Raw genomic sequence first — 27123 nt, 5'->3', positions numbered from 1 at the left:
GATAGCACTACATATCCGGAAAACATTTCGGTAATGTGTCTGGTCTCTTGAAAGACTGTAACCTTCCTCCCCATGCAAAATATAAAAATTTATGTTTTGTTTTTTATGCCACAAGACCTAATAAACAGTTAACATTATTTTACTTGCTGCATTTAAAGCATACTATTTTCCAGGCAGAACAGGATCTCACCCTTTCGATTCCCATAGAGATTTTCATGGTATTGTTTCCTTTTATATGGCCTATTTCACAGTTGTATGTAAACCCATGCGCAAGATCTGGTCGCTGCAGCCGGATTAGCAGGCTTTGGCCATTTGGGGGCGGCGTCCCAGAAAATGGGGGCATGCTGGAGGTTACTCAGATGACTGATGATCACGCTGAGTCATCCAATGCTGTATCCACGGATGTAGCAGTGGATCACAAGACACCTGCATTTTAGCATCACTGTCACATAGTGTGCAGTAATGTATGGTGATACTGATGCTCTGGCTGTATAGAATCCACTGTTGCTCCCCCTTTTTCAGCAGAAAGAATCATAATTTCTGGTGGATAGCCTGCCTCCCAATTTCTGGACCCCCGGATTGTAAACTATCGAGAGAGTGGGGATGAAACGTTCTGCCCAACAAAGAATCCTGCCGACTTCTCGCATGGCACATGGGCTTCAGTGATGGTTGATATATGCGGCTTCGGTCACGTTGTCTGACTGCGCTTTTACTGCCCTGCCCTAAAGAATTGCCATCGACTGCAAAGAGCTGGGTAGACTGTCTAGAGCCCCAGAATGCAGATCGGCAGTAGGGTGTCCCGGACCACCCATCGACCCTGGATGATGTGTTAAGATGTCATGATGCCCCATCCTCTGAGGCACGCATCTGTCATGAGGAGGAACCATCCCTAAATCGGGAAAATACATCCTTTGTCCAGGTGGGAGAACTGAAGCCACCACAGCAGTGAGTGCCAAACTTTCTAGTGCAAGGAGAGAAGCTGGGACCACAGAAAAAGGTGGGAGCAGTTCCACTCTGAAAGACGTTTGGACTGGAGAGACCTGGAGTGAAACTGGGCGTATTTCACCATACCTTGGTAGACTGACACGCAATGTGCCTTGAGTAACGACAGTACCATGATCTGTAAGGACACAATCTTGTCCCTGGGAAGAAACTCTGGAGGAGATGTTCCTGAAGGACAGTCCGGAACTGAACCACCAGTAATAGTTTGTCCAGGTAAGGGATAATCCTGATCCCTCGATGAGGTAGGTTGACTGTAATTATCGACATGACTTCCGTGAAACCACAGGTAGCAGTTGAAAAGGCAAGGCTCGAAACTGGAAATGATCGGAACGAACTGCAAAACAAAGGAACCCGCTAATGGTCCTCCTGAAAGGGAATATGTAAGTAGGAGTTCCTGATATCCAGAGAAGCCATGGAATCCCCCGGTTTCAAAGCCAGAATGACTCTATCCTGAACCTGAGAACTCTGAGAAATATGTTTAGAGACTTTAAGTTGAGGATGGGGTAGAAAGAGATGTCCGGTTGCTGAACAAGGAATAGGTTGGTGTAAAAACCAGACCCTCTTTGAAGAGGTGGGATCGGGATGATAACCCAGAGGTCAGAAGAGTTCTCCTGTAAGGCTTCTGCTTTGGCGAGGTCGACCGGAAGTCCTATCGAGAAGTACTGGTTTGGAGTGGGCTCTTCAAAATCCAAAGTGTAATCCTGCAACAATATATTTTGCACCCACAAGTCGGATGACGATCGCAGCCAGACCTTGGAGAAGTAGAAGACTGCCTTCCACCCTGGGGACACCCAATTCATGCTGTTGGTTTATCTGTGGGCTACAGTGTTTGATGGCGGCATAGCCAGGGCCTGTCTTGCCTTGGACTTACTACCCCTGGAAGAGGCACCCTGGGTTCTTGAGGGTGGCTGACCTTTCGGTCAAGGGAGTAAGGTAGTCTATTGTCGCAGTGATCTTATCCAATTCATTACCGAATAGAATGTCTCCATTAAAGGGAAGACATTCCAGGGCCTTCTAAGACTCCGATTTTGCAAAGCCGGAGAGCGCGCATAGCGGCAACCTTAGAGGTCGAAACTATAGAAGAGAGGGTGCTAGAATCAATAGCCGCTTCTCACAAGTAAGAGGCCACTTCCCGGATAGTGTAAACCAATGGCAGTAAGTCTGAGCTTTGGGTTCCCGACCTTAAGCCTTTCTTTAGGGCAGAGGTTCCCAAACTCTGCCATTACAGTCCAGGTTTTAAGTATATTCATGGTTGACTGAGGTACTAATTAAGTCACCTGTGCTAAAGAGATCCTTAAAACTTGGACCATAATGGCGTAGTTTGGGAACCTCTGCTCTAGGGAGTAAATTTACTAAAGTGAGAGTTTTTACAAATGGAGATGTTGCCTATAGCAACCAACCAGATTCTAGCTATTATCTTCTAGAAGGTGCTAGTTAAATAGTTAAATGTTAAATAGAATCTGATTGGTTTCTATGGGCAACATCTCCATTTCTAAAAACTCTCACTTTAGTAAATATACCCCTAAAGGCTTTAGACGGAATGCCCGCCGTCGGAATCCCGACTCTGGACTAAAGATGGGTGTCGAAATCCTGACGCCTATCTTTAGCCCGACGACGAAATCCTGTCAGCCGGCATCCCGAACGAAGGTAAACGGGGCCCTTTAAGCTGTTAGCCGCGGGGGAAGGGGAGGGTTAATTTTAGGGGCCCCATCGGGAGATTAGGGTTAGGCACCCCCCGGGGAGGGTTCGGGTTAGGCTACAGGGAGGGGGTTAGGCTTAGGCACCCCAGGGGGGAGGTTGGGGTCAGGCCCCCCCCCTCGAAAGGGTTAGATTTAGGGTACGGGCAGGGGGTGTTAGTTAGACACCACCGGGGGGGGGGTTAGGGTTAGGCACCACTAAGGGAGGGTTAGTTAGAGAGAGGCCAGCAGTTTAAAATTTTGACTTAGGAAAATTAAGACTTTACTTATCTGTGGTGTCCTTAAGAGAGGTCACATTAGGAATAGGAGCATTCACTGGGAGAGGCGATTCCCACTTTGCTCGGTATGCAGAAGGATGGGGATAAAATGTCAAGATGCACTTGAAGACCTGAAAACGCTCATTAGGTCGAGCTCTTGCTTTCGCCAGGAGATCATCTTGCTCAGGCATGTCAAACTCAAAATACCATCCGGGCCAAATATTCAAGGTCTAAGAGTCTGTGGGCCTCAACAAAAAAAGTCTTCTATGCAATTTTGAAAGGTTTATTATTAATAAAAACCAATGCAGTGCCCCTGCAGTAGTGCCCCTTATGCAATCCCCCCCTCCTGTATTAGAACCCCTTATGCAATGCCCCCTGAAGTTGTGCCCTTTATGTAGTGCCCCCAGTGATGTCCCTTGTAGTGCCCCTTATGCAGTGCTTCCAGTAGTGCCCATTATGCAGTGCCCCAGTAATATCCCCAGTAGTGCCCCTTATGTTGTGCCCCTCATGTTGTGCCCCTCCCAGTATAGAACAGGCCCCACTTACCTTTCTTCACAAAGGCCGCTGGGCACCGCTCAAGTCCACGCCGTCATCACTCCCACAGTCCCACGTAGACACTGCCGCTGACTGGATCTAATTAGATCCAGAGCAGCAGGCTCCTCTCTCGTTTGGTGGAGGAGTGAACCGGGTAAAGGTTCCTCCCCCATGGCTGGCTACAGGGACTTTTGTCCCTGGAGGTCCAGTGAGGGAGCGGAGCACTGGACCAACACTGAGCCTTCCCCCGCCGAAGAAAGCCATTGCTGCATACTGGCATTTGCCGCTGCATACTGGCTCCCTGCAGTACGGGGGGAGCTTGCCTGTTGCACCCGTGCTCCACCAGCGGCTGAGTCCTTGCTGTGTGTTAAGAGGACAAACCAGTGCTCCGGCAACTAGAGCGTGGTCCCATTGGAGTGGCTGGTGAGATGATGAGCGTGGGGCGATGGGGACAGAGGGGCAGAGCTGTTGGTCCTGGCCTGATTATGTAGCTTAATCGAGGGCGTAGTTAGCTTGTCTGGTGTCATCAGAGAGGTTCGGGGATGAAACGGGATGCCATTCAATAGTGCTGTTCCTGGACTGTCAGGTGCAGCATCCATCAGTAATCCATGGACTCTCTGAGAGTAAAGCTGGGTACACACTGATAGGGGGATGTAGTTGGCATCCCGATGGTCGCTCAGACTGCTGCCACCAGTATCCCCACTGCTGACAACCCAACTGTAAGTATTAGGGTTAGGAATGGGTTAGGGTTAGGCTGCTGGGGGGGGCTGTAGGGTTAGGCTGCAGGAGGGTTAGAGGAAGGGTTAGAGAACTTACCTGCAGGTGTCAGTACTGCAAACCAGTCGGGATTCTGGTGTCTGCATTCTGACCATCTGTCATGTTTGTCGACATCCCGTACCCAACCCCATTGACAGATATATTGCCCGTTCCATTGAACAGGCGATATATCTGTAGTGCATTGGCGGGTGTGTACATTCGATACGTCGTTCAGACATATCGCATCTGTCCTGCAGCATCTTGTATCAAGTATCTTGCAGATATATCTGCACGTCAGCGTGTGTCCGACCGATTACCTGTACACTTGCTGCAGAGATCCGCCGGTGACTGCCATCTCAACTGGGCGGGCAGTTTAAATACCCGTCCAGTTGTGATGGCAGCGCAGTCATATCGGCAGAACGATTGGTAAGTGTGTATGCACTTAACAATCATTAGATATGTCACCCGAGTGTGTATCCACCTTAAGAAGCTATTCCAAGATTTTGCGTTTTAGCCAGCAGTGTATATAAATTATACACAGTGTGATATGTAGCACAGTCTTATTCCATCCAGCCCATTTGACAACCAAACCATGCTTATTTTAACGTCTTCCCCCTATAATATTATTATTATTGGTTCGAGGAACTACTGTGTGGAATACTATGAATTAGGGTCACTACTGTGTGGCATACTATGTATAAGGGGACTCCTGCTCTGTGGTATACTATGTATTGGGGGCCCAGCTGTGTGGCATACAATTAATTGGGGGCCAGGGACGGTTATGTGTGTTATGTGGCAGGGTCGGATTAACGTTTAAATGGCATCTGTAGTGGTTTGATTGCTTGTGGAGAGATTGGAGGGGCATTGAAGGGGTATGTGTAATGGTCGTTGGCCTGGATTCTAAACTTTTAAACTGAATCCTAGATTTTACAAAAATTTGTTGATTGCTATTTTACACATTTGGAGACTATCATTTCAGGACTAGAAATCATGGTAGGTACAAATTATTGCACCTCTCAGCATTTATGTTCAATGTAATGTCAAAAACAACAATTAAACACTGGCTCCCACATAAAAAATAAATATAAAATTATTTTTCTTTTGCACTTACCTGTCCTTCAGCGGCTGACACAGTGCAGAGTTGTCCGCAGCATGCTGGCGGCCAAAGCGGTGTGCGTTACCTGTGATGTCAGGCTGCCGCGTCTACATAGGTCACGGCCTGGCCATGCCTGAGCTTCCGAGAAGAGCTCAACGGCCCGTAGTACTGTATTCTGATCGCCGCCTCTGACAGCGCTGTGGCACAATTAACTGGCCGTGGCACAGCGGTTGAAAAACGCTGCTCTATTGTATATCCTGCACGATAACACAGTGGCCACTTTCATCACCACTCTGTCTATGATAGAAAAATAACTGCATTATTAAGTGCAGTTTTGGGATAATAAAACATGTATTTGATAGGATATTGTGTAATAACAGCCGAAATAGGTGTAAACAGAAACAACCATTTTAAGAATTTTATTTCATTGTTTCAGGTTTTAACTATTCTTTTCTTTTTTGTGTTTGTTTTTCAGCTGGCAGCCCGAGGTGTGAAAAATGTGCCTTTAAATGTGGCAGGAACAGCTCCTGGCTCCCCCAGTCATGCAATACATGCAGATATTGGGGGATCCCCAGTCAGAGGACATCCCCATGCAAAACCAAGCACACCTTCCATCTCTATGACCTCTGCACTGAAGAACGTGGGAGCTGTAGGTTTTAAATGTGGGACATGGGTAGCAATTTAACAAGACAGGCTAATGCGGGCTTAGTTTTCATTATACTATGTTTGAGTGTAAAACTTTCTTTTATGTGGCCATTATTATTTATTGGCAGTCTCAATAGGCCACAACAGTTCATGATTCGTCTGTCATAAGTCTGTTGGCCAGTCTGGTTAAGCACATGGCAAAGGAGTGCTTTGTTAATAATGCGTTTTGCCTTTTGAGACAGACTATTAAACTGCTGGAGACAATCATAATGATAGGTGTCCTAAGGGCCGTATTCAATTAGAAGCAAAATGTCATTTTCAGCAAAACTTTTTCGCCGATGACGTCATTTTCGACGATTGAATTCATCCCCGTATTCAATTCGTGTCTTTTCGCCGGTGCGATAATGCAAAGTAATAGGCGAAAAAGTTTCACCTATGAACACCTGGTGGAAAAAAGTGCAGAATTGGGTTTTTGGGGTGCAACGTTGCAAGAACCACCCTGCACCCTTTGGACATGCCCCCTCCCCCGACACTAACTGTGTCAAAAACGCAAAAAAACCCCACAAAGGACACCCCAAAAAAGCACTTTGATTTTTTGTTTGCCCCTTTTTCCTAAGTGGGGGGTACAAATTCAAAAGCTAGCGAAATAGCATTTAGGGGGGGTCTGCAAGTATGGGGGAGGTGTATTTTTTTATTGCAGGTGTTTGCTGAAGGTGCGTTTTTGGCGCTTTTTAATGCTTTACTTTAGCAACTTTAAAATATACTTGCACCCATTTTCATGTACCCCAAATTTGCTGGGAATACTTATTTTCTCCACAAAATTACAAAATGCTATTCTTCACCACTTGCTGGAAGACGCAAAATAGCGCCTATTGAGACCATTTAAAAACCACAAATACGTTCAGCAGGGCTATTTTGGGGTACCCATAGTGATCCCCCATGTCAGAGCATCTTTTGGGGGGGGTGTCAGGCTGATTTCCCCAAAACTGACAGAACTTTTAGTCGATTTCACTTTCGCCGGGTCCCATTTTCGCCGATTCCAAATTGAATACAGGGATAAGCGGGGACGAGTGCGATACTTTTTCGCACCCAAAACCCACGATGACGGCGAAAAGTCCGGCAACAGACCTTTCGCTCCAAATTGAATACGGGCCTAAGAAGTAATTAAAATATTTCCCCTGCACATTAACACCTGATATTTTCCATGTAAATAATAGGTTGCAATTAGTTAGTATGCATGTAAATTTTTGTGTAGCCAAAACATAATGGTAGGAACAAACTGGTTGCTTTGTGTAAGTAATTGATCCCCACGTATCATAACATATACATATCTTAAATTAATGATACGAGTCCTAGAAATCTGGGATTTATTAGTAGATTCCTGTCACACTGTAGGAACAGTGTTTTTCTACCAAAGAAAACAGTTGTCTAATAACATAGCTAACACTGAGAACATGGGTGGGAGAACAGGTAATAATCAAGTGACAACCTATGTCAGGGGTGGGGAACCTTTTTTCTGCCATATTTAACATTATTTGCTTGCTAGGTGCAGGCCACGCTTCTCTGTGTGATGTCATACGGGGGCGGGCCACAATAGCCAGTGATTACAGCAATGCCGCAGAATCCTGAGGAGCTGTAAGGGCAGCGGTGTGACCGTCTGAAGCATCCTAAAGACGCTCCAGCTGGCACTGCTGCATAGATTCTGGCTGCAGGGTGCCACTTTAGGCACCCTGCTAACCAGATGAGGCTGGCAGAAAAAAAGCTCCAAGGGCCAGACCAAATGATTCCTTGGGCGTTATATGGCCCCCGGGCCTGAGGTTCCCCATCTCTGACCTATGTGGTATAAATGACGTGGTACGCATCATCTACAAATGTTTTTAGATCTGGTAAGATAGCACTAATTCCTGAACACTGGAATTGCACTGGTTCAGGAATAGGCGCTATCTTAACAGATGTTTGTTAGACAGTTTTTGCCATAAAGGGGATGGGTTTGACCCCTAGCTAGCAGCCTTGTGACACTGGCTATCACCAACTGAGGCGCACTGAACTTTCCTTTTTTATTTTTTTTTTACATCTGCTCTGTGTTTATTTTGTCTCTTTATTTTTGTTCTCTTGTTAAAAGGTTGAAGAAGTGGCAGAAATCAGGGACACTGCCGAGGACCCCAAAAAAACAGAAAACCTAATCCAAGTCAGTGTGTTTTATCTTCAAGGGTTACTGTCATAGTTTAATGAAATACGCTTTTTCTCCTAATTGTTTTTCATCCCATCCTTTAATATTTCTTGTTTAGCTATTTCTCAGACTTACAAAGTCACTTGATACTGTATTTTTAGAATGTTTTTTATTATTCATTCTGATTTTTGTTAGAAACTTTTAATGGTGCTATTTCTACTGTATTATGCTTCAGTAATCCAGTCTCTCCTGTGGTGCTTCATCTTGAAGTGTCTGCTATCAGCAGGATCAGTTATAGCTTATAGATGTCTGCACTACAAAATGGGAATATTGTTTTCTTCTCAAACATTGGTTTTGTTTTTGGGGAGTTGAATGGGAAAATTATTTTTTAAACTAAATGCATCATACCATGCTTGTCCCTTTTGGGTCAAGCTTGGCACAGTAGGTGTAATCATTTGGCTTATAGTATATTTGTTATTGGCTCTGGCATATATTGAGATCTGAAGAGCAAAAGCCAGTATTTTCATGTAACAAAACAATTTTTGATCAAATCTCCTGCGCTCCTGGACTGCAGCCTAGTTCACGCTCTGGAGCACCACACCTTCAGATACACAGAAAAAGAAAAATGAGCGATTCCACTGGCGCTGTCCTTTTGAAGGGATCACGTCTAGATGTGGCTCTTAATTACACCAGACCCATAAAGAAAAGGAGACTAATTAGTCATAGATGATCCATAATTTAAGTGTATAGGTGGAGGTGATGATCTCCACTCACCTAGTAACCAATAAATGCGTTCCCTGAAAGGTATCTTTATGTATTAAAGATGAAAATCAGATAAGCTCCTTTCCATAGGAGAAATACCACAATTGGAACCACGCTCACCTTAATTCAGATATAGACGTTCCTAGAATTGTTTCTTTAGACTTCAGTATGAAGAAAGTTCACCATACACATGGGTATCCTTTTATGTAAATTTATTCCAAAAAGTCTTTAAAAACAATATAAAAATTCCAGCATGATAAAAAACAGAAAAGTTCCTTAGGTTAAACCACTATCAGCCCACAGGGGTAGTTTCTCAGTCATGCATCTGTATCCCACCCGGAATGAGTCACAAAAGCGAATGACTGGACCATATAAGTGTGGACAATATATGAAAAAACCTCCAAATGGTGTAGTGTTCCCCCTTACTTCTTTAGCACCAACGCGTTTCCGACCTCTCAGGTCCTTCCTCAGGGTGTATGGGGGTTATCTCACAAAAACATATTTATACCCTATCCTTAAAAAAAGGGGCTCGGTTAAAATCAGCTAATAAAACATGGAAAATAAATATATGAATCCTTCCTTCAGCTTAAATAGATGTCGCTAAATCCCCATCTGCCATATGTTTACTTCCAGATATTACTTATCTAAATAGAAATGTAATACGACACACATGAAATTACATATAGTTATACCAGAAACAATCATAATTCCAGTCCATACTTTCATAGACACCACACGTGGTGGTCGTACGCGCGGCACAAACAATCACCCCCAGCTGGTCTTTATCGGCACATATTGCCGGGATGCATTCGGCGTGTCACGTGATATCCTCTTCCGCATCCTGTGTGTAATGCGGCTACTGCTTCCGATCTGTGGAGCGCTCAGACCATCCTGCCGATGCAGTATCGGCTTCCATCATTGCTGGCGCCCATTTTGGGTGGGTCTTAAACATAGGGTAGTGTTTTGCCTCTAGCCTTTATTTCAGCGGCCATTTTGGGTTGGTCAATTTCAATTAATAATAGCAGCAGCTCAATCGTCAACGATAGGAATATACAAATAATAAAAAACAATTAGTAAAACCATACATGATAAACTGACTTAATAAACAGTATATATGCAGCCAAATAAATTAAAAGCAAAAATAATTAAAAATACCCAGCTAGAGTGATCAAATCCTATATATATATATATATATATATATATATATATATATATATATATATATATATATATATATATTTTCCAACAGCCATTAGTGATGGGTCTAGAACATGCAGTATACTTAACCTCTAATCTTATAATCAACATACAATATAAATAATTAAAAAGATAGTAAAAAGATATTTAATAAAGAGAATAGAACAGACGGCAGATCCACTAGGCAAAATAAATACCCTATAGAGTTAATAAATTCATAAAAACCATTTAGTTTCAAAATCAACATCAAGCCCTCTTGGTGTTAATGTTTTAAATAAATATATCATTTTCATCTCTCCTTGTGCCAGCCTAATATCTCTCTCGTTTATTCTCCAATTAGGTTTAATAAGCCTAATACCACGGAAAGACACTATATTGTTAACATTGCAGGCATGTGTATTTTTAAAATGGAGGGACACATTTATGAGTTTCTAATCCCTTTTTAATATTTCTCACATGCTCTGCAAGTCTTTCTTTAATCATTCTAGTGGTTTTACCCACATACTGACTCCCACACGAGCATTCCAAAAGATATATACAATACTTGGAATTGCACGTAATAAAATCAGCAATCATAAAGGTTTTATTAGTCTGGGTGGATATAAAATTGCGCAATTTTACTCTCATTACCTTTACATGTTCCACATCTGTAGAACCCCTTAGATTTGATATTAGTCATATTCATTGGAGTACTAATAGCGCTTCTCACTATGTAATCTTTAATATTGTGAGCTTTTCTATATACGAAACTAGGTCGTGTTTCTATATACTGTTCTAAAAGAGGATCATTCATTAAAATCTTCCAATGTTTATTAATGATTGCTTCAAGCTCCTTATGTTGATTATTATACTGCGTGATAAAGGGAATACCCTTTTTTCTCGTTGTACTCTTTTGTTTTTGGGTTTTAAAGATGGCTGCCTTCCTATCCAAATCCTCACCTTTTCTTCTAGCTGTATCCACTAAGTCGCTTTTGTAACCCTAAGATATGAAATGCTTTTTCAATGTTTCTGATTGTTGTTTGTACACTTCTATCTCTGTACAGTTACGCCTTATACGTTGAAACTGACTGCTGGGGATACTTTTCAACCAATTGGCGTGGTGGTTACTATCAAACTTAATAAATGAATTACAGTCAGTAGGTTTAACATAATTCATAGTTTTTAACTGTTCGCCATCTACATAGATCGTAAGATCAAGGAAATCTACCTTCCTTATAACACTGGTAAACGTAAGATGGATATTCTACATATTATTATTAAGGCATTCACAAAATGATTCAAGCGAAGCTTGATCACCACTCCAGACAAAGAAGATGTCATCAATGTAACGACGCCAGGTCACCAGGCTGGCACTTAAAGGATGACTACTCCACACAGAGTGTGTCTCCCACCACGCCATAAATAAATGGGCGTTGCTTGGTGCCAGCCCGGTGCCCATTGCCGTACCTTTTAACTGCAGATAAAATGTTTCGTCATACCAAAAAAAGTTATTATGTGGAATCATATTAATTCCTCCCACTACAAATTTCTTATAATCTTCCGATACATTTTCCCCATCCAAAAAAAATTCAACAGCTTGTAAACGTAATTCATGGTCAATAACGGTATATAGGGACGTAACGTCCGCAGTTACCAATATATATCCCGCTTTCCATTCTATATCCACAAGTTCTCTAATGATGGATACTGTATCTTTCAAATACGAAAGTGTTTTCTGTACCATCGGTTGGAGAAGGTGATCTATATAGTGGGAAATATTAGACAATACAGAACATGTTCCGGCTACAATAGGTCGACCTGGAGGTTTTTCCTTATTTTTGTGTATTTTAGGTAAAATGTATACCATCGGTATGGAGGGCGTATCTATTTTTATATATTCCTGAACAGTCTCTGTAATGATATTCTTTGATGTGTATAATTTCAGAAACACTTCCAATTTTTGGTTAATCATATTCGTGGGATTACCTCTTAATTTCTTATAAGTGGAGCTATCCGTTAATTGTCTAATAATTTCTGCATTATATTCTTCTACATCCAAAATCACTACACTTCCCCCTTTGTTGGCGGGTTTAATCACTATCTGTTTATTATCTCTAAGGGTCTTTATAGCATTTCTTTCCTCTTTTGTCATATTAATTTTTTTAATTGGTTTAAATACAGCCTTCGCTAAATCATCCTTCACTAAACGTTCAAAGGATTCAATAAAACAACCCTTTTTGTGGGTGGGGTAAAATGTAGACTTTTTCTTAAATACGGAAAAATTATCATTTATTGTGTCTGAATTAACCATGGAACCATCATTAAAATACCTTTTAAGAGTCAGCCTTCTTCTGAACGTATTATGGTCCACATACTCATCAAAGTCATTCAACCTGCTGGATGGAGCAAACTTCAGACCTCTCTCTAACACCCTTCTGTTCATGCTCAGATAGTTGATATTGACTTAAGTTCTACACTTTAGTTATACTGTGCTTCTCATCAGCCAATTTATCAGTATTGATGTCCTTTACCTTAGGACTCACAATGTTTTCCTGTCCATGATTATTAACCTTCCTCTTCCTGGATGGTTTTTTAGTGCCCCCCTTTTCCCCCTCTTCTTATTTATCGATTGTATTGGGGTTTCAGGCTCAATTCTAAAAAACAATCCTCTTGTTCTAGAACATCATATCTATGTTTACCTCTCCATTGATCCGTATAATTCATACCCTCATTTCTACTCCTAGTGGGGTTCCTATATGTATACAGATTTCTTGGACTGAAATCCCTTTTGGATCCTATCTCTGTTCTCCTCACGCTACGATCACCTTGATTATACCGACTATTTGTCCTAATATTTCCTCTAAAACCATTTTCAGAGGGAGGTATTCTTCTTTCTCCCTGTCTTCTATGGGCCCCAACAACTGTCCTAAATTCTTCATGATGATTTCTTATGCCACCCATATATTTAGGGGTATGTATTCTGTTATCATTACTGTGCTCATCTAACTCATTACTATTAATCTCTATCTCTCTCCCAAAACGTATCTCCATTTTAGTAATGAGATGTTGTCTACCCATTTTGTAATCATTCTTATGTCTTAAGTATTTCTTTTTCTTTTTTGTTTTTAAGTCCCTTTCAATTTTCTCTAATCTCCACACACTTTTTTCTTCAAATTCTTTATAATCCTTTGAATTTAAAAAAGGATTAACTAGAGTCTTATATACTTCTATTTCTTCCTCTAGAATTTTCAAATCCCTCTTTTCTGTTTTTTATCATGCTGGAATTTTTATATTGTTTTTAAAGACTTTTTGGAATAAATTTACATAAAAGGATACCCATGTGTATGGTGAACTTTCTTCATACTGAAGTCTAAAGAAACCTTTCTAGGAACATCTATATCTGAATTAAGGTGAGCGTGGTTCCAATTGTGGTATTTCTCCTATGGAAAGAAGCTTATCTGATTATCATCTTTAATACATAAAGATACCTTTCAGGGAACGCATTTATTGGTTACTAGGTGAGTGGAGATCATCAACTCCACCTATACACTTAAATTATGGATCATCTATGACTAATTAGTCTCCTTTTCTTTATGGATCTGGTGTAATTTAAGAGTATTTTCATGTGTCTTTATTTTTTAAAAGTTAAGCACAGCTTGGTCCTGTGTAATCTATTGAGTAAAAGACGAGCACATCTCTTAATCCATCTCTCTCCTATGTATACAAGAGACATTTATTTATTAACCGTTACTTATCTAGGCTCAGCATATTCTGTTGGGCTTTACAACTGGGATTAAAACACTAATACTACAGTAATAAAACAGGACTGGGTAATGACAGACGGGTAAGGGGGACATTCTAGCAACTACAGCTAGCACAGATACTGATAGACAGATACAGACAAGGTGGGGAGGACCACGTCCACAAGAGCTTAAATTCTCTGTTCCTCCATTAGTGATGTCCAGAGCCCCCTTGGTGACATTAGCTGTCACCACAATTCTGACCAACAAGGAGAAGAAGTGAGATGGTTTTGTGATCAACAGTTATGCCACCATAGAAAAACAGCAGCAGCTTAACCTTGAAAGTACAATGGACCAAAAAATGAAAACCTTCTCCAGAAGCAGAATAGGATTATGGATGGTCATTGTTGTTGTCATGTTATTCAATGACTATTTCATATTTCATGTCTCCATCTTCTATGTTCTCCCCTCTTTCCAACCATACCACTCCATCAATAGCTCCACAGAAATGCCAGTCGCCGATGGCAGCTTTAATATTTGTAGCTGATAATTCTTCAAGTTTTGAAATAGCCACTCACACTTTACCCATCAACAGCTACAATTGTTATTCCAATACCTTTTGTATCAATAGTTCCCTACATCTCTTAGATTGTAAGATCATCTGGTTTGGGTAATCTTTACCTTCTGTTTAATGTCTGTTTGTATTAAGCTCCCATCAATATACAGAACTCTTTAATAGGTGAATGAAGAATGTTTTTCAATGTAAGAACTTGTAGTCCTATTAATTGCGTAGTTTTTTGATTTATTTTAGAATGAAAAGCGTCAAATACTCAGAAGATTAAACCAGAATCTTAAAACTCAGGAAGAAGTTGTATCTGCGAATGAGGACACTGTGGAGAAGGCTGCTGTAGGTGGTGCTGAGGAGAAGGCTGCTGTAGGTGGTGCTGAGGAGCAGGAACAGAGCAGGGAAGCTGCAGGTGCTGACAGAAGGAAATGGAAAGCTGAAGAGCCGGCTGTAATTCCCCTCTCACAGCTGACTCTTATAGATGACATGACTTTATGTCCAGCTGACAGTAAGTACACACTTGCATGAATTTGGGTTTGCAAAAACATTGAGCAATATGTCTCAATATCCCCGTTATCTGTTCTCTTTTAATCACAATGGAATATTTATCACAATATACATTAGCACATAAAATGTAAAAGTTTAATCTTAGGCGCTACCCTTCAGGGGTAAGATAGAGCTCAGGAAATACTCAAATTTATGCAAAAATTCAGTCAGTGACGTCCATGCCATTTCTGTATATAGCCATATTACACCATATAAAACCACATTTAAAGGTCATGGTAAAATATGCAAATTTAATACATTTAAAAGACCGGAAAGTACATAACTTTTAAAATACTGTTGTACAATATCTGGGATAAAGTGCATTCAATCACTCTCAATAAATAAACCAATAAGTAAAAGTTGCCAGGTGGCTGCTTTTACCAGATGCAGGAAGTAAACATGCAAGGTACTGTACAACAAAGGATTGATCCGGAATCCTCATCTCCATCCTCAATGCCTTTCTGCACTTGGTAGAGTAGCCTGGTCCAGGGCCTCCTCTTCTTCCAACACGTTTCGGGACCACCTGTCCCTTTATCAAGGTATACTGTATATTATTGGGTAAAAAATTAAAGGAAAAAGTTGTTATATGCGATACACAAATGTATTACAGATGTACTTGTAAAGGGACACCTCAATCTGCCCGCTGCTCAGCTTCTGTCATGCCCCCCTCTTTCCGCTGCTCTGTCCTGCTCCACCCTCCTCTCTGTCTGCTGCTCTGTCCCACCCTCCTCTCTGTCTGCTGCTCTGTCCCACCCTCCTCTCTGTCTGCTGCTCTGTCCCACCCTCCTCTCTGTCTGCTGCTCTGTCCCACCCTCCTCTCTGTCTGCTGCTCTGTCCCACCCTCCTCTCTGTCTGCTGCTCTGTCCCACCCTCCTCTCTGTCTGCTGCTCTGTCCCACCCTCCTCTCTGTCGGCTGCTCTGTCCCACCCTCCTCTCTGTCGGCTGCTCTGTCCCACCCTCCTCTCTGTCGGCTGCTCTGTCCCACCCTCCTCTCTGTCGGCTGCTCTGTCCCACCCTCCTCTCTGTCGGCTGCTCTGTCCCACCCTCCTCTCTGTCGGCTGCTCTGTCCCACCCTCCTCTCTGTCGGCTGCTCTGTCCCACCCTCCTCTCTGTCGGCTGCTCTGTCCCACCCTCCTCTCTGTCGGCTGCTCTGTCCCACCCTCCTCTCTGTCGGCTGCTCTGTCCCACCCTCCTCTCTGTCGGCTGCTCTGTCCCACCCTCCTCTCTGTCGGCTGCTCTGTCCCACCCTCCTCTCTGTCGGCTGCTCTGTCCCACCCTCCTCTCTGTCCGCTGCTCTGTCCCACCCTCCTCTCTGTCCGCTGCTCTGTCCCACCCTCCTCTCTGTCCGCTGCTCTGTCCCACCCTCCTCTCTGTCTGCTGCTCTGTCCCACCCTCCTCTCTGTCCGCTGCTCTGTCCCACCCTCCTCTCTGTCCGCTGCTCTGTCCCACCCTCCTCTCTGTCCGCTGCTCTGTCCCACCCTCCTCTCTGTCCGCTGCTCTGTTCTACAACACCCCCTGCTCCGTCCCGCCCCTCTCTCCCATGGCTGCATACTCACCTATTCCCGGCAGGTGTTCCTCCTCCTGTTATCCTAGGGTCTATCCTGCCACTCTAGCCCTGCCTCCCACTGCGTGTACCTTAGGAGATTATTATATAAATGGCAACACTTCCATTGACAGAATCTTGCTAGTTACAATTTGTACCTTTTTCAGATCTGACAATTGGGGAGGTAATAAAATTGGATTTGGGAGAACACCAGAGACGCGAATGGGGAAAGAGTCCTGCTGACTCAGTTGTCAGGATCCTGGGTGAAGCAAAACTCCAGCTCCAGACAGAATTACTGCAAGTCACCAGTGGTGAGAGAGAGAATAAACTCATATACATGTCCATTGAAATAATTCTTTGTTTTCCTATCTTTCTCCCCCAGTTCTCACACTCCATGTCCCACTTATTCCATCTCCATCCTCCACATCATCTCTCTGTCTCTTCCCCTATCTGTATATCACTCTCTTTCTCTGCATCTCACAAAGGGGCAGATGTACTAAGCACTGGAAAGTTATAAATTGGAGAGTGAGAACTACCAGCCAATCAGCTCCTAACTGTCATTTCTTCTTCAGGGTCCATAGGGGATCCCCAGGGATACCATGGGGGGGGTGTGGTCGGAGAGGTCCGGGCACCAAATAGTTAAAGCTTTAGCTCCCAGGATGCACTGGTCGTCCTCCACATATACCCCGCTCCCAGCCACAGGGAGACCGTTTTTTGTTTGGTGCTGGACAGGATCAGTCGCACCTTTTTATAACGGGGACTTCTTTTAACAGTCCCAAGCTTTTGATTTTATTATTTTTTTTTAATTTTTTTTTTTCTGTCATCTAAGCAAGCAGCAAGGCGTTCTAATGTGTGCCTGTGCCATTGCTCCAACTACCTCTGCTGGTGCCGCAACACCAGTAAGTGGTCTGGTGATTTTGACGGGCGCCAACTGGGCTTTGCTAGCCGCTCCACTGGAGGACCCAGGGCTGCAGCCAGGCAACGGAGAAGATCGGGTATGGTGATTTCCCGCTTGCTGGGAATCGCATGTTTTGTCAGTCCTTACTTCCGGCAATGGAGACCCGCTGGAAGACGCTGTAGTGGGGCGACTGGTGAGTCCAGCAGCACCCGGTGGTTGATGCGGCAATGGGGAGTTAGGCTCTCCCCCGGCAGCCCCTCCCTCAAGCCCAGAGCGCGATCCCTCACAAGAGTTTTCCTGCTTCTGGGTTGCTACTCCTACTCACCCTCCTACATGAGACGCTCAGTAGCCATTTATCAATGTTTTTCTGAAGCTACGGGTCTTGGGAGTGTTGGGTCCAGTCTCCCTGTATACATCTCCCTGGGGCCAGGTTATACAGCACACAAATCCTACCAGCCCTTGGAGACTCGAGTAGTTGATTTAGTGCCCATTATAAGTATATTTATATGCATTGTATGTGACTTGTGCCAGCTCTGTTGTGTGATATACGGTCTTAAATTTTCTGACTGTTAGTTCTATGTATCCCTGCTGCTCTATTCTCAAGCCCTAAACTACCATGTGTAGGGGCATTTGTACTTCACATTTACTTGTATTTGTGAAGGGTATAACATTGCTTTATTAACTAGACACTTATGGTGTGCTACTTATGGTTATTTATATGTCTTCCAAAGGCCAGGGTAAACAGGAGGCTGAGGCTCCTGTGTTGGTTACATGTAAATCCTGTTTTGTGGGCTTGTCCTCTCAGGATTTCATGCAGGAGGGTCTATGTGCTAATTGTTATAAATCTGCTCACCAATCCACCTTACCAACCCCTGTATATGAGCCACCCTGGGTGTCGTCCTTATCCCAGGTTGTGACACAACTAGTGGATAGTTTATCAACTCCCACGCTGTGTCCTACCATGGAGTACCCACAGCTGTTACAACCTACAATGTCTGTACCCCCTTTGCATTCTCCTTGGATGGATGTTTATACCCATCAGAATATGGCTCAAACATCTGCCGCCTCTCAGCAAAGTTACAGGCGGGCACACCATTAGCCACCAAGGCACATAGGCGGACTGTATAATCATCTCTGCTTTCTGATGTATTCACTGGGGAGGCAGACGACGTATAAGGTTCTCTATCCGAGTCGCAATCTGGTGAGGAGCACCGTCAATCAACAGTGGATGTTCCTGCTTTAGTGAGGGCGGTTAAATAAATTCTGAATATAGAGGATGATGAACCGTCCCCTAAACCTAAAACCCAGATGTTTAAATGTCAGCAGGTGGTTAAGGTGGAATTCCCTCAATTAGAACAGCTCACTGAGCTCATGGGTACTCCTGCCAAGCTGTTTCAGGTCCCAAAACGACTAGCATCTAATTTCCCTCTCCCTACTAAGGAGTGTACTAAATTGAAAATCCCTCCCACTGTTGATTCGCATGTGACACGCTTAGTCAGAAACTCTACGCTGCCTTTACTGTCTACATCCTCCCTTAAGGAGGCCACGGACAAAAAGCTAGAAACTTGTCTCAAGTCAGTCTACTTGATTTCTGGCTGTATCACTAGGCCAGCTATGGCTGCGGCCTGAATGGCTAAGGCTATCAAAGGATGGGCAGGGGCACTGGAAGAGAGCCTGTCATCAGACGCTACCAGGGAACAACTAGCCTATATCTCCCATATTCAGGATGCGGCCTCTTATTTGGGAGAACCTGCGTTATTACTGGGCTCCTTGCCGCTAAGTCGCAGGCCGGGTTCTTTGGCTACGGTCCTGGAAGGCGAAAGATGCACCCAAGAAGGCACTCAAATCCTTACCATTAACTGGAGACAGGCTGTTCGGCGAAGAATTGGACTATATTGTGGCTACTGTGGCAACCTCAAAGTCTGCCATTCTGCCATCAGCAACTGCCCCTAAGCCTAGGCTGTCCTCTTATTGGTCCTTTCGCCCCCAGGGTAAGGTAAGAGGACAGTCTTTTCCAAGGCAGTCTAGTTCGCTCAAGACCACCAAGCTGCGAGTCGAGCAGCCTTGGTCAGCCAGACGTCCAGCTTCCAAGCCTGACCACAACCTTCCGCCTGATGGGGCGGGCCTCCTCCTCGGGGATCCCAGGGTGGAAGGCCGACTTATTCAATATGTAGACTCTTGGCGTCAAACGACAACAGACCAGTGGGTCCGTGAAGTGGTCTCTCAGGGGTACTATCTTGAGGCATCTTCCCCAGCTATTTTTTGGTATAGGTCCCCATCAGACCCTATCAAGACCCTGGCCCTTCAGGAGGCCATTCACTCCCTGCTGCGTTCAGGGATAATAATACCAGTTCCTTCGGCTCAGAGAGGAAATGGTTTTTATTCCACTATCTTTTTGGATCTCAAACCCCTCAACAGGTTGATCACAGTGCCCAAGTTCCGTATGGAAACTTGACGATCAATGGAAATGGAGCCTGGTGATTTCATGGTTTCTCTGGACATTCATGATGCATATCTGCATTATACCGCCTTTTGAAAAAAAACCTGGGAGAGGGGAGAAATGCGTCAAGGTCATACACTGTGGACTGCTTTTTGTCTTTTTGCCTTTTTGCCACTTGAACACGCAACTGTGCGAACATTTGTGACATTGCTCATTTCCCAGACTATGATACACAGGTAGTGGCAGTACGTTTGGAGCCGCAGGTGGGAGTTTTCCATCATATCTCTCTGGTACCCATGGGGCCTCTGTAGACACTAGACACGCTGTGCTGAGCACCACATACCCCAGCATTCATATACCTGGCAAGGTTGGAGGCTGCTGGTGCAGCGCGACCGCAGACAAGACGTTGTAGCGCAACACAAGCCGGGATTTGCTATCACCGTGCAAGCCTTACAGGAGGCTCGGGACGGGTCTACACAAGCATTAAGAAGCCTGATAATTGGGAAACTTTTCACGGGACATTCATCACAGTCTCTACAATTGGTGACTATACATTATCGCATTTAAGGATAAATTTGTGCCGGAAATTCTTTTTGTATTCTATATGGACATGGTTGAATGCACAGTTCATAATCCATTACCATTAGATATATGTCCTATACATTTATTTGGGACCTTTTCTTATGCAATAGATACATTGTATTATCTCTAGTGAGGACAGATGGCAACATTGTATACTGTCTATTAATATGTTTTAAAGGGATGAACTGCAGTTCATATGTATGTTTTTAATAAATTTTTACATTGTTTATATTAACAGCCTTGGGGATTATTGTATAGCTACTGGTGCTGAGACAGTATTAGCATTTCTATGCATAACTGCATGTACCTATTACTCCAACCTAGCAACTGTTCCTACGGTTTGCTGTTCTGCAGCAACATTACCAGTTTCGGGCACTTCCCTTTGGTCTGTCAACAGCCCCTTCGGTCTTTACCAAAATAATGGCAGTTATGGCGGCACACTTCAGACGCCAGGGAGTCAGTTTTGCAGACTCACCGGTTGTGTTACAATGCCGTCTCCAGCTGACCGTGTACTGCCTGCAAAGAGACAGCTGGATCATCAATTGTAAAAAGTCCTCCCTATCTCCGACACAGCGGATTATACTTCTGGGGGCACTCCTCGATTCTCGAATACAGAGGATCTTTCTGCCAGCAGACAACATTTTGAAACTTGCATGTGCGCAGCTTGTTCGACAATCGGAGGGTATCCATTCACTCAGCAATGCAGGTCCAGGGTCCATGGTGTCCACCTTCGATATGGTGGTATTTGCCCAGTTCTCTCCAGGCCTCTGTAACAACTGATTCTCTCCCGGTGGAACAGACAGTATCATCCGATCTGGTCCCAGACAATCTTCCTCTCTCCAGAGGTTTGGCTTTCCCTCTCATGGAGGCTACAGATGTCCCATCTTTACAAGGGTCGTCCCTTCTGGATTCCATATTGGGAACTTCACACAACAGATGCCAGCCTTCACAGATGGGGTGCGGTAGTCTGTCATCATTCCTTTCAGGGATGGTGGAAAACTCAGAAAAGTCGCCTGCCCATAAACATTCTGGAGCATTAGCAGTGTACAGAGCACTCGCTCGGGGGCAGAATCTCCTCCACGGCAGGCCAGTCCTGATCCAGTCCGACAACGCAACTGCGGTAGCGTACCTCAACCATCAGGGAGGCACGCAAAGTCTGGGAGCCATGTGGGAAGAGACAAACATTCTGGTCCGAAGGTCATCTCCCAACAATCTCGGCAGTGTTCATTCCAGGAGTTCTCAACTGGGAAGCGGACTTCCTAAGCCGTCAGGACATACACACCGGAGAATGGGCTCTCCACCCGGATGTCTTTCAACTCCTGGTGGACAAATGAGGCCTGCCCGACGTAGACCTCATGGCCTCAAATCACAACCGAAAAGGTCCCCAAGTATGGGTCCAGGACCAGTGACACCTCAACCGCCTTCGTGGATGCTCTGGCATTGAGGTGGGACTTCAATCTCGCATTTCTCTTTCCTCTGATTTCCCTCCTTCCGAGGGTGCTTCGAAAGTTCAAGCAAGAAGGCGGCACAGTGATACTAAAAGCCCCGGCCTGGCCCAGGCGACATTGGTTCGCCGACCTACAGTCTCGACATAGACAATCCGTTTCCCTGCCTCTTCGGCAGGATCTACTAGTGCAGGGTCCTTGTCGGCATCCCTCTTAAGAGCCAAGGGTTTCTCTCACTCTGTGGTTCAGACAATTCTCAGGGCACGTAAGCCTTCCTCAGCCCACATCTATTACAGAGTTTGGCACACTTACTGTTAATGGTGCTCCCCCAGAGCTATGACCCTACAGTTTTTAGTGTCTCCCTGGTGCTTGCCTTTCTTCAGGCTGGGTTAGACCTTGGTCTCCGCCTGGCCTCCCTTAGAGTTCAGGTTTCTGCTCTGTCAATCTGGTTCCAGCGAAGTATTGCTCCCTTGTCTGATGTTAGAACATTCTTTCAGGGGGTTCTCCATCCTTCAACCTCCTTTTGTCCCTCCGGTAGCTCTGTGGGATTTGTCCTTAGTTCTCAGGGCTCTACAGGCTCCTCCGTTTGAACCTCTGGACTCTGTAGACCTCAAGTGGCTGACAGCGAAGATGCTCTTTCTTCTCGCCATTTCGCTGCCCGCAGGGTATCTGATTTGGCAGCACTCTCTTGTCACTCCCCATTCTTGATCTTTCATCTGGACAGAGCTGTCCTCCGTACTAGGGCTGGGTACCTCCCTAAAGTGCTATCCCGGTTCCATTTGAATGTAGAGATTGTGGTTATGGCCTCCCAGTCCTCGGATCTTTCTGCAGGTGAAGCTTCCTTGGATGTGGTTCATGCTCTTCGGATCTGTGTGGATCGTACAAATTCCTTGAGGAAATCTGATTCTGTTTTTGTGTTGTATGGCTTTCACAAGCTAGGCTGGCCAGCTAACAAACAGACTCTGGCTCGTTGGCTCTGCATGACAATCTCTCAGGCCTACACGCAAGCTAATCTTCCTGTTCCAAACAGGGTTACAGCACATTCTACTCTGTCTGTGGGACCCTCGTGGGCGTTTTGACGTGGCGCTTCTGCTGAACAAGGCGGCCACGTGGTCTTCCGTCCACACCTTTCTCAGGTTCTACACCTTTGACACCTTTGCCTCTCAGGATGCTTCCTTTGGGCGTGGGATTCTGTTTTCTGCCCAGGAGCATCCCCACCCTTAGGGGAAACTGCTATGGGACATCTCCATGGTATCCCTGTGGATCCCCTATGGGATGAAGAAGAAATTAAGTGTTATGGTAGACTTACCTTTTGTTAACTCTATTTCTTTGAAGTCCATAGGATCCACAGGGCACCTACCCTGATGCACCTGGCCTCAATGGGTTTTTTTTTTTTCTTGATCACTAATTCCTTCATCTTCTCGGAAAGTCTTTCTTGAGTATACGGTTCTTCCTTCTCCTCTTTCCTGCTCCTGCCTTGGGCTTGTTTGCAAAACTATCTGCTTGTGGCTGGGGGCGGGGTATATGTGAAGGAGGACCAGTGCATCCTGGGAGCTAAAGCTTTAACTGTTTGGTGCCCGGACCTCTCCGACCACACACACGCTGTGTCTGGCCCATAGCTGTAGAGTACTGCATAGCCTTTGGTTGTTCTAAGGCAGTGATTTGTGACCAGCTGATTTTTATGTTGGTAAAATGACTTTATGGTCAGAAACGGGTAACACAAACTTTGCATGGCCTTCACCAAGGATAAGCATTTTGAACCATTGATTCAAGCATTGTGAAGGCCTATATGTAAACTATATGTTCTGACATGAGACAAACACTTTGACTTATAGGTCCAGTTTATACCAAAAAAGATGAAGAAGAAACTGAGAAAAACCAACCACAGGAGCCACAAATTTGTAATGATTCACCTGTGGCCATAATCTCTCCCGACACGCAGGATGTACAAGTAACAGAAGAGTCAGCTTCCTCCGTAACCGTTCCCATGCTCTCCACACCAGAGGAGGCCGGTGACGCTCCCTGTGGTAAGCACGCACTTTCCTCATTATAGAAATGTGAAGTGATAGACGTGTCATTGTGTCCAGAATCGGAAATTGATTAACAATGGATGTGATGTTTTTATTCATTTAACTTATTAAAACTGCTAATAATATTCACTGCTTTTGCATGAAGATATTCATATTTAGTTTTCATGTCTAAGATTATACTTCAGGCATACTTTTTAAGTTGAAGATGTGATACTGGCATCTCTACACACTTTAGTACTGTGTTTTGTACCATTTGCTAATTGCTAGCACTGTAGAGCTTCTACCTTTCCATAGAAGAACATAACAAATTAACATGTTCTCACCAGTAGGTGCATACGTAACATTCATTGAAGTAAAGCCCCTCCCCAGTTATACATCTTACCTCCTTGACAGATTTTTGGACAATCCCCTCTTTTTTTAATATAACTAGCACCCATATAAGAAGTAGGGACCCCTTTTTTTGAATTTGGGAGCAGGAATGAAGTCAGTCTGACAGGTCCCTTCAGTAGAGCATTATTGTCCACTTATAAAGTAACAGTGTAGTAGTCTTCACTAGCCAGTTCCTGGGTTTAGGTAAAGGCAGGGGGCTTCTGGGAGGAAACGGGGTGAAAGTGAATCCTGATTATATTAAGGGTTTGTCGTCCAGCAGGACATTCTGTGAGTACTGTGTAACCCATTTATCAGCTTTATTCTTCCCCTTTTTTGTTGTCATACAGGGCAGTCTACAGGGGCTGGCTGGCAACTTTTAGCCTGGGGGGCAGACACAAGTAAGTGGCCCATTATTCCACCAGCGCATTGACTAACCCCGCTAATGCAAAGGGCTGGAGTCTTTGGAGTTCCAGCGTCAGGATTAAGATAGGCGTCGGTATTTCGACGCCTATCTAAAGTCCATTGCCGGGATTCTGATGTCTATTATTATGGTTTATTTATGTGGTGCCACAAAGGCTCTGCAGCAACTAACAGCACACATGAACAGGGTATGAGCCCCCCAAAAAAGTTAATTACAGTATAAAACATTGCAGAACAAGGACAAGGTTTATAAACCATTGTTGAATAGGGGGGGCACTGATTGAACTGACTGGGGTTCTTGCTGAGGGGCAGTGGGGAGTTAAGGGAGGAGACACTGGGCTGGCAATGTGGGAGACAGTGGGAGGGTTGTAGTTTGGAAGCCGACGGTCTAAATGCCGACCGCCGGCTTCCAGACTTAATCCCGGCATGGTACTAATGACAGGCGTCATAACGAACGAAGGTAAGCCGGGCGCCGGCATCTCCGGGGGGGGGGGGGGGGGGGGTTAGCTTTGGGGCTCCTGGGGGAACTTAGGGTTAGGCAACCCCCCGGGAGGGTCAGGTTTAAGCTAGGGGGGTTAGGTTTAGGCACTTAGAGGGGTGATTAGGGTTAGGCACTTGGGGGGGAGGTTAGGGTTAGGCACCTCTAAGGGAGGGTTAGGGGGGGGAATTAGGCTAGCGATACTTACCTTAGGGACGATCGGGATTTTCACCCTTGCCGGGCTGCCGCTGTCGGGATTTGAACCGCCGGCCATGCGTTCGGCGGCAATACCTACTACACCCCGGTGGTATATGGGGTCAGTGAAATGGTGGGTATGGGGGGGGGCATTGTAAATGGAGAGGTCCTAGGCTGTATTGAAAGTGGGGCAGTGAGATAGGGGTGGGAGGAAGGAATGCTAGGCTGCAGAGGGGACACTGGGGTGAATGTGGGGGGTAAGATTAGACTGGTTGGGGGGCAGTTAGATGGGACACTGGTCTGGTTGGGGAGGTAAGGGGGAGACACTGCAATTGGTGTCAGTGAGATGTTGGGGGACACTGGACTTGATGGGGAGGGATGTGGCCAGGATGGGAAGGAGCCAGTGAGTTAGGAGTGGGAGGAAGGGGGGGGAACACTGGGCTGAAGGAGGGTGATCACTGTGACTGTACTGGCTGAGGGGTTCTAAGTGGGTGGGCAGTGAAATAGGAGCAGGGAGCTGTTTGATGAGGGATAGGGTGGCAGACACTGAGATGGGAGCACTGACCTGTTGCTGTACCTTCTGCCTGGCCCGAATACTCGTTGCAGCATGTACGCTCACACAGCAGCCCCCTGACTCTGGCTGCTGCTGCTGCTGGGAGCTGGGAGGATCTCATGTGTTTGTTAGAGGTGGCTGTCCTTTCCCTGGCGATGCTGCTCCGTTTCGGTAGAAGTGACTAGTGTGCCCACCCAGCCCAGGCAGCAGCTGCAGCCGTCAGTGAGAGACGGAGCTTAGGGCTATGAGGACAGGAGTTGGGGCCTCTCGTCTGCTCCGTCTCTATTGAGCATGTGATGAGGCCAGGCTGGCTCCCAATCAGCACTGGCCGGGGCCCAGTTTGCAGTGCACAAGCAGAGACTGCGGGAGGAGGAGCCGAGTACACGGAGAAAGAGGGATTAAGGGACACCCGGGAATAGCCAGAGCTGGGTGCTTGTAACCTAATGGCAGCCCAGCGCCGTCCTGCAACACATACTGCATGCAGTGTGACACCGGCCCTCACTTAAGCAAAAGTGTACCGGCCCGGGGGGCATATGGCACCCTGCCCCCCGGCCCAGCCCGCCCCTGGCAGTCTAATATGTATGACCCTGACTAGATCTATATGTGGTGGTGTTTAAATTGATTTGGAACATGTGTGTATATGGTGTCTGAGATGTGAGATGGTTCCATAAATGTAACCCATTTCCTTCTTCCACCCACAAGTCCTATAGCTGGCTGTAGATATGTAGGTATCTGATTTGGCAGCATTGTTTTCCTCAATGAGAGAAGGAAGAATCTTTAAAGTGTATTGATATTACTTTCTTTTTCAAAGAACAACGTTGCTTCCAATGCTGCTGTTAATTATTACATTATCTATGCTACAGTATTTCTAGATATATGTGTTCAATAATTGCCTGTCCTAGCTAATTCCATCCAGGCACATCACAGGGTTTTTGTCAGCAGCTAGGGCTGAGCAACTTACCAGAGCAGCCTCTGGGCCTTCCAGGTATATGGTCTCTGAATGATTGTAGGTGCCCACACACATACCGATGTCCTCACGATACGATTTTATGGCCAATTTCCTCATGAACTTTCACGGGAGCTCCCTTGCCGTCGTGATCACGGTTTGGAGTTAAAAATGTCCAATCTGACTAAAGGTGCCCACACATATAGCGACATTTTACATGATCGGGCCGATTTCGACGAATCGTGACGCCGAATCGGGTAAAAAAGTACAAATCGTGA

The 27123-nt window shown here is 45.1% G+C and overlaps 1 protein-coding gene across 4 annotated transcripts in view; it reads left to right on the top strand.

Moving 5' to 3' along the window:
* NEK1 (NIMA related kinase 1) overlaps positions 1-27123 on the top strand; it is a 154360-nt gene that overhangs the window by 69275 nt on the left and 57962 nt on the right. For 3 of the 4 annotated variants that reach the window (XM_088448453.1, XM_088448454.1, XM_088448451.1), the window contains 6 exons: positions 5818-5991; positions 8110-8175; positions 14647-14908; positions 16657-16800; positions 23690-23881; positions 24601-24651. In XM_088448453.1, the coding sequence (XP_088304579.1) occupies positions 5818-5991; positions 8110-8175; positions 14647-14908; positions 16657-16800; positions 23690-23881; positions 24601-24651 (889 nt within the window). The remainder of the gene's footprint in view (positions 1-5817; positions 5992-8109; positions 8176-14646; positions 14909-16656; positions 16801-23689; positions 23882-24600; positions 24652-27123) is intronic. The other variant, XM_088448452.1, reaches the window with a different exon arrangement.

Source organism: Taudactylus pleione, unplaced genomic scaffold (genome assembly GCF_031769625.1).
Source record: "Taudactylus pleione unplaced genomic scaffold, aTauple2 ptg000021l, whole genome shotgun sequence".
Classification (NCBI taxonomy): domain Eukaryota; kingdom Metazoa; phylum Chordata; class Amphibia; order Anura; family Myobatrachidae; genus Taudactylus; species Taudactylus pleione.
Note: the sequence above shows the minus strand (reverse complement) of the source record. Positions and strands in the feature narration are given on the sequence as shown.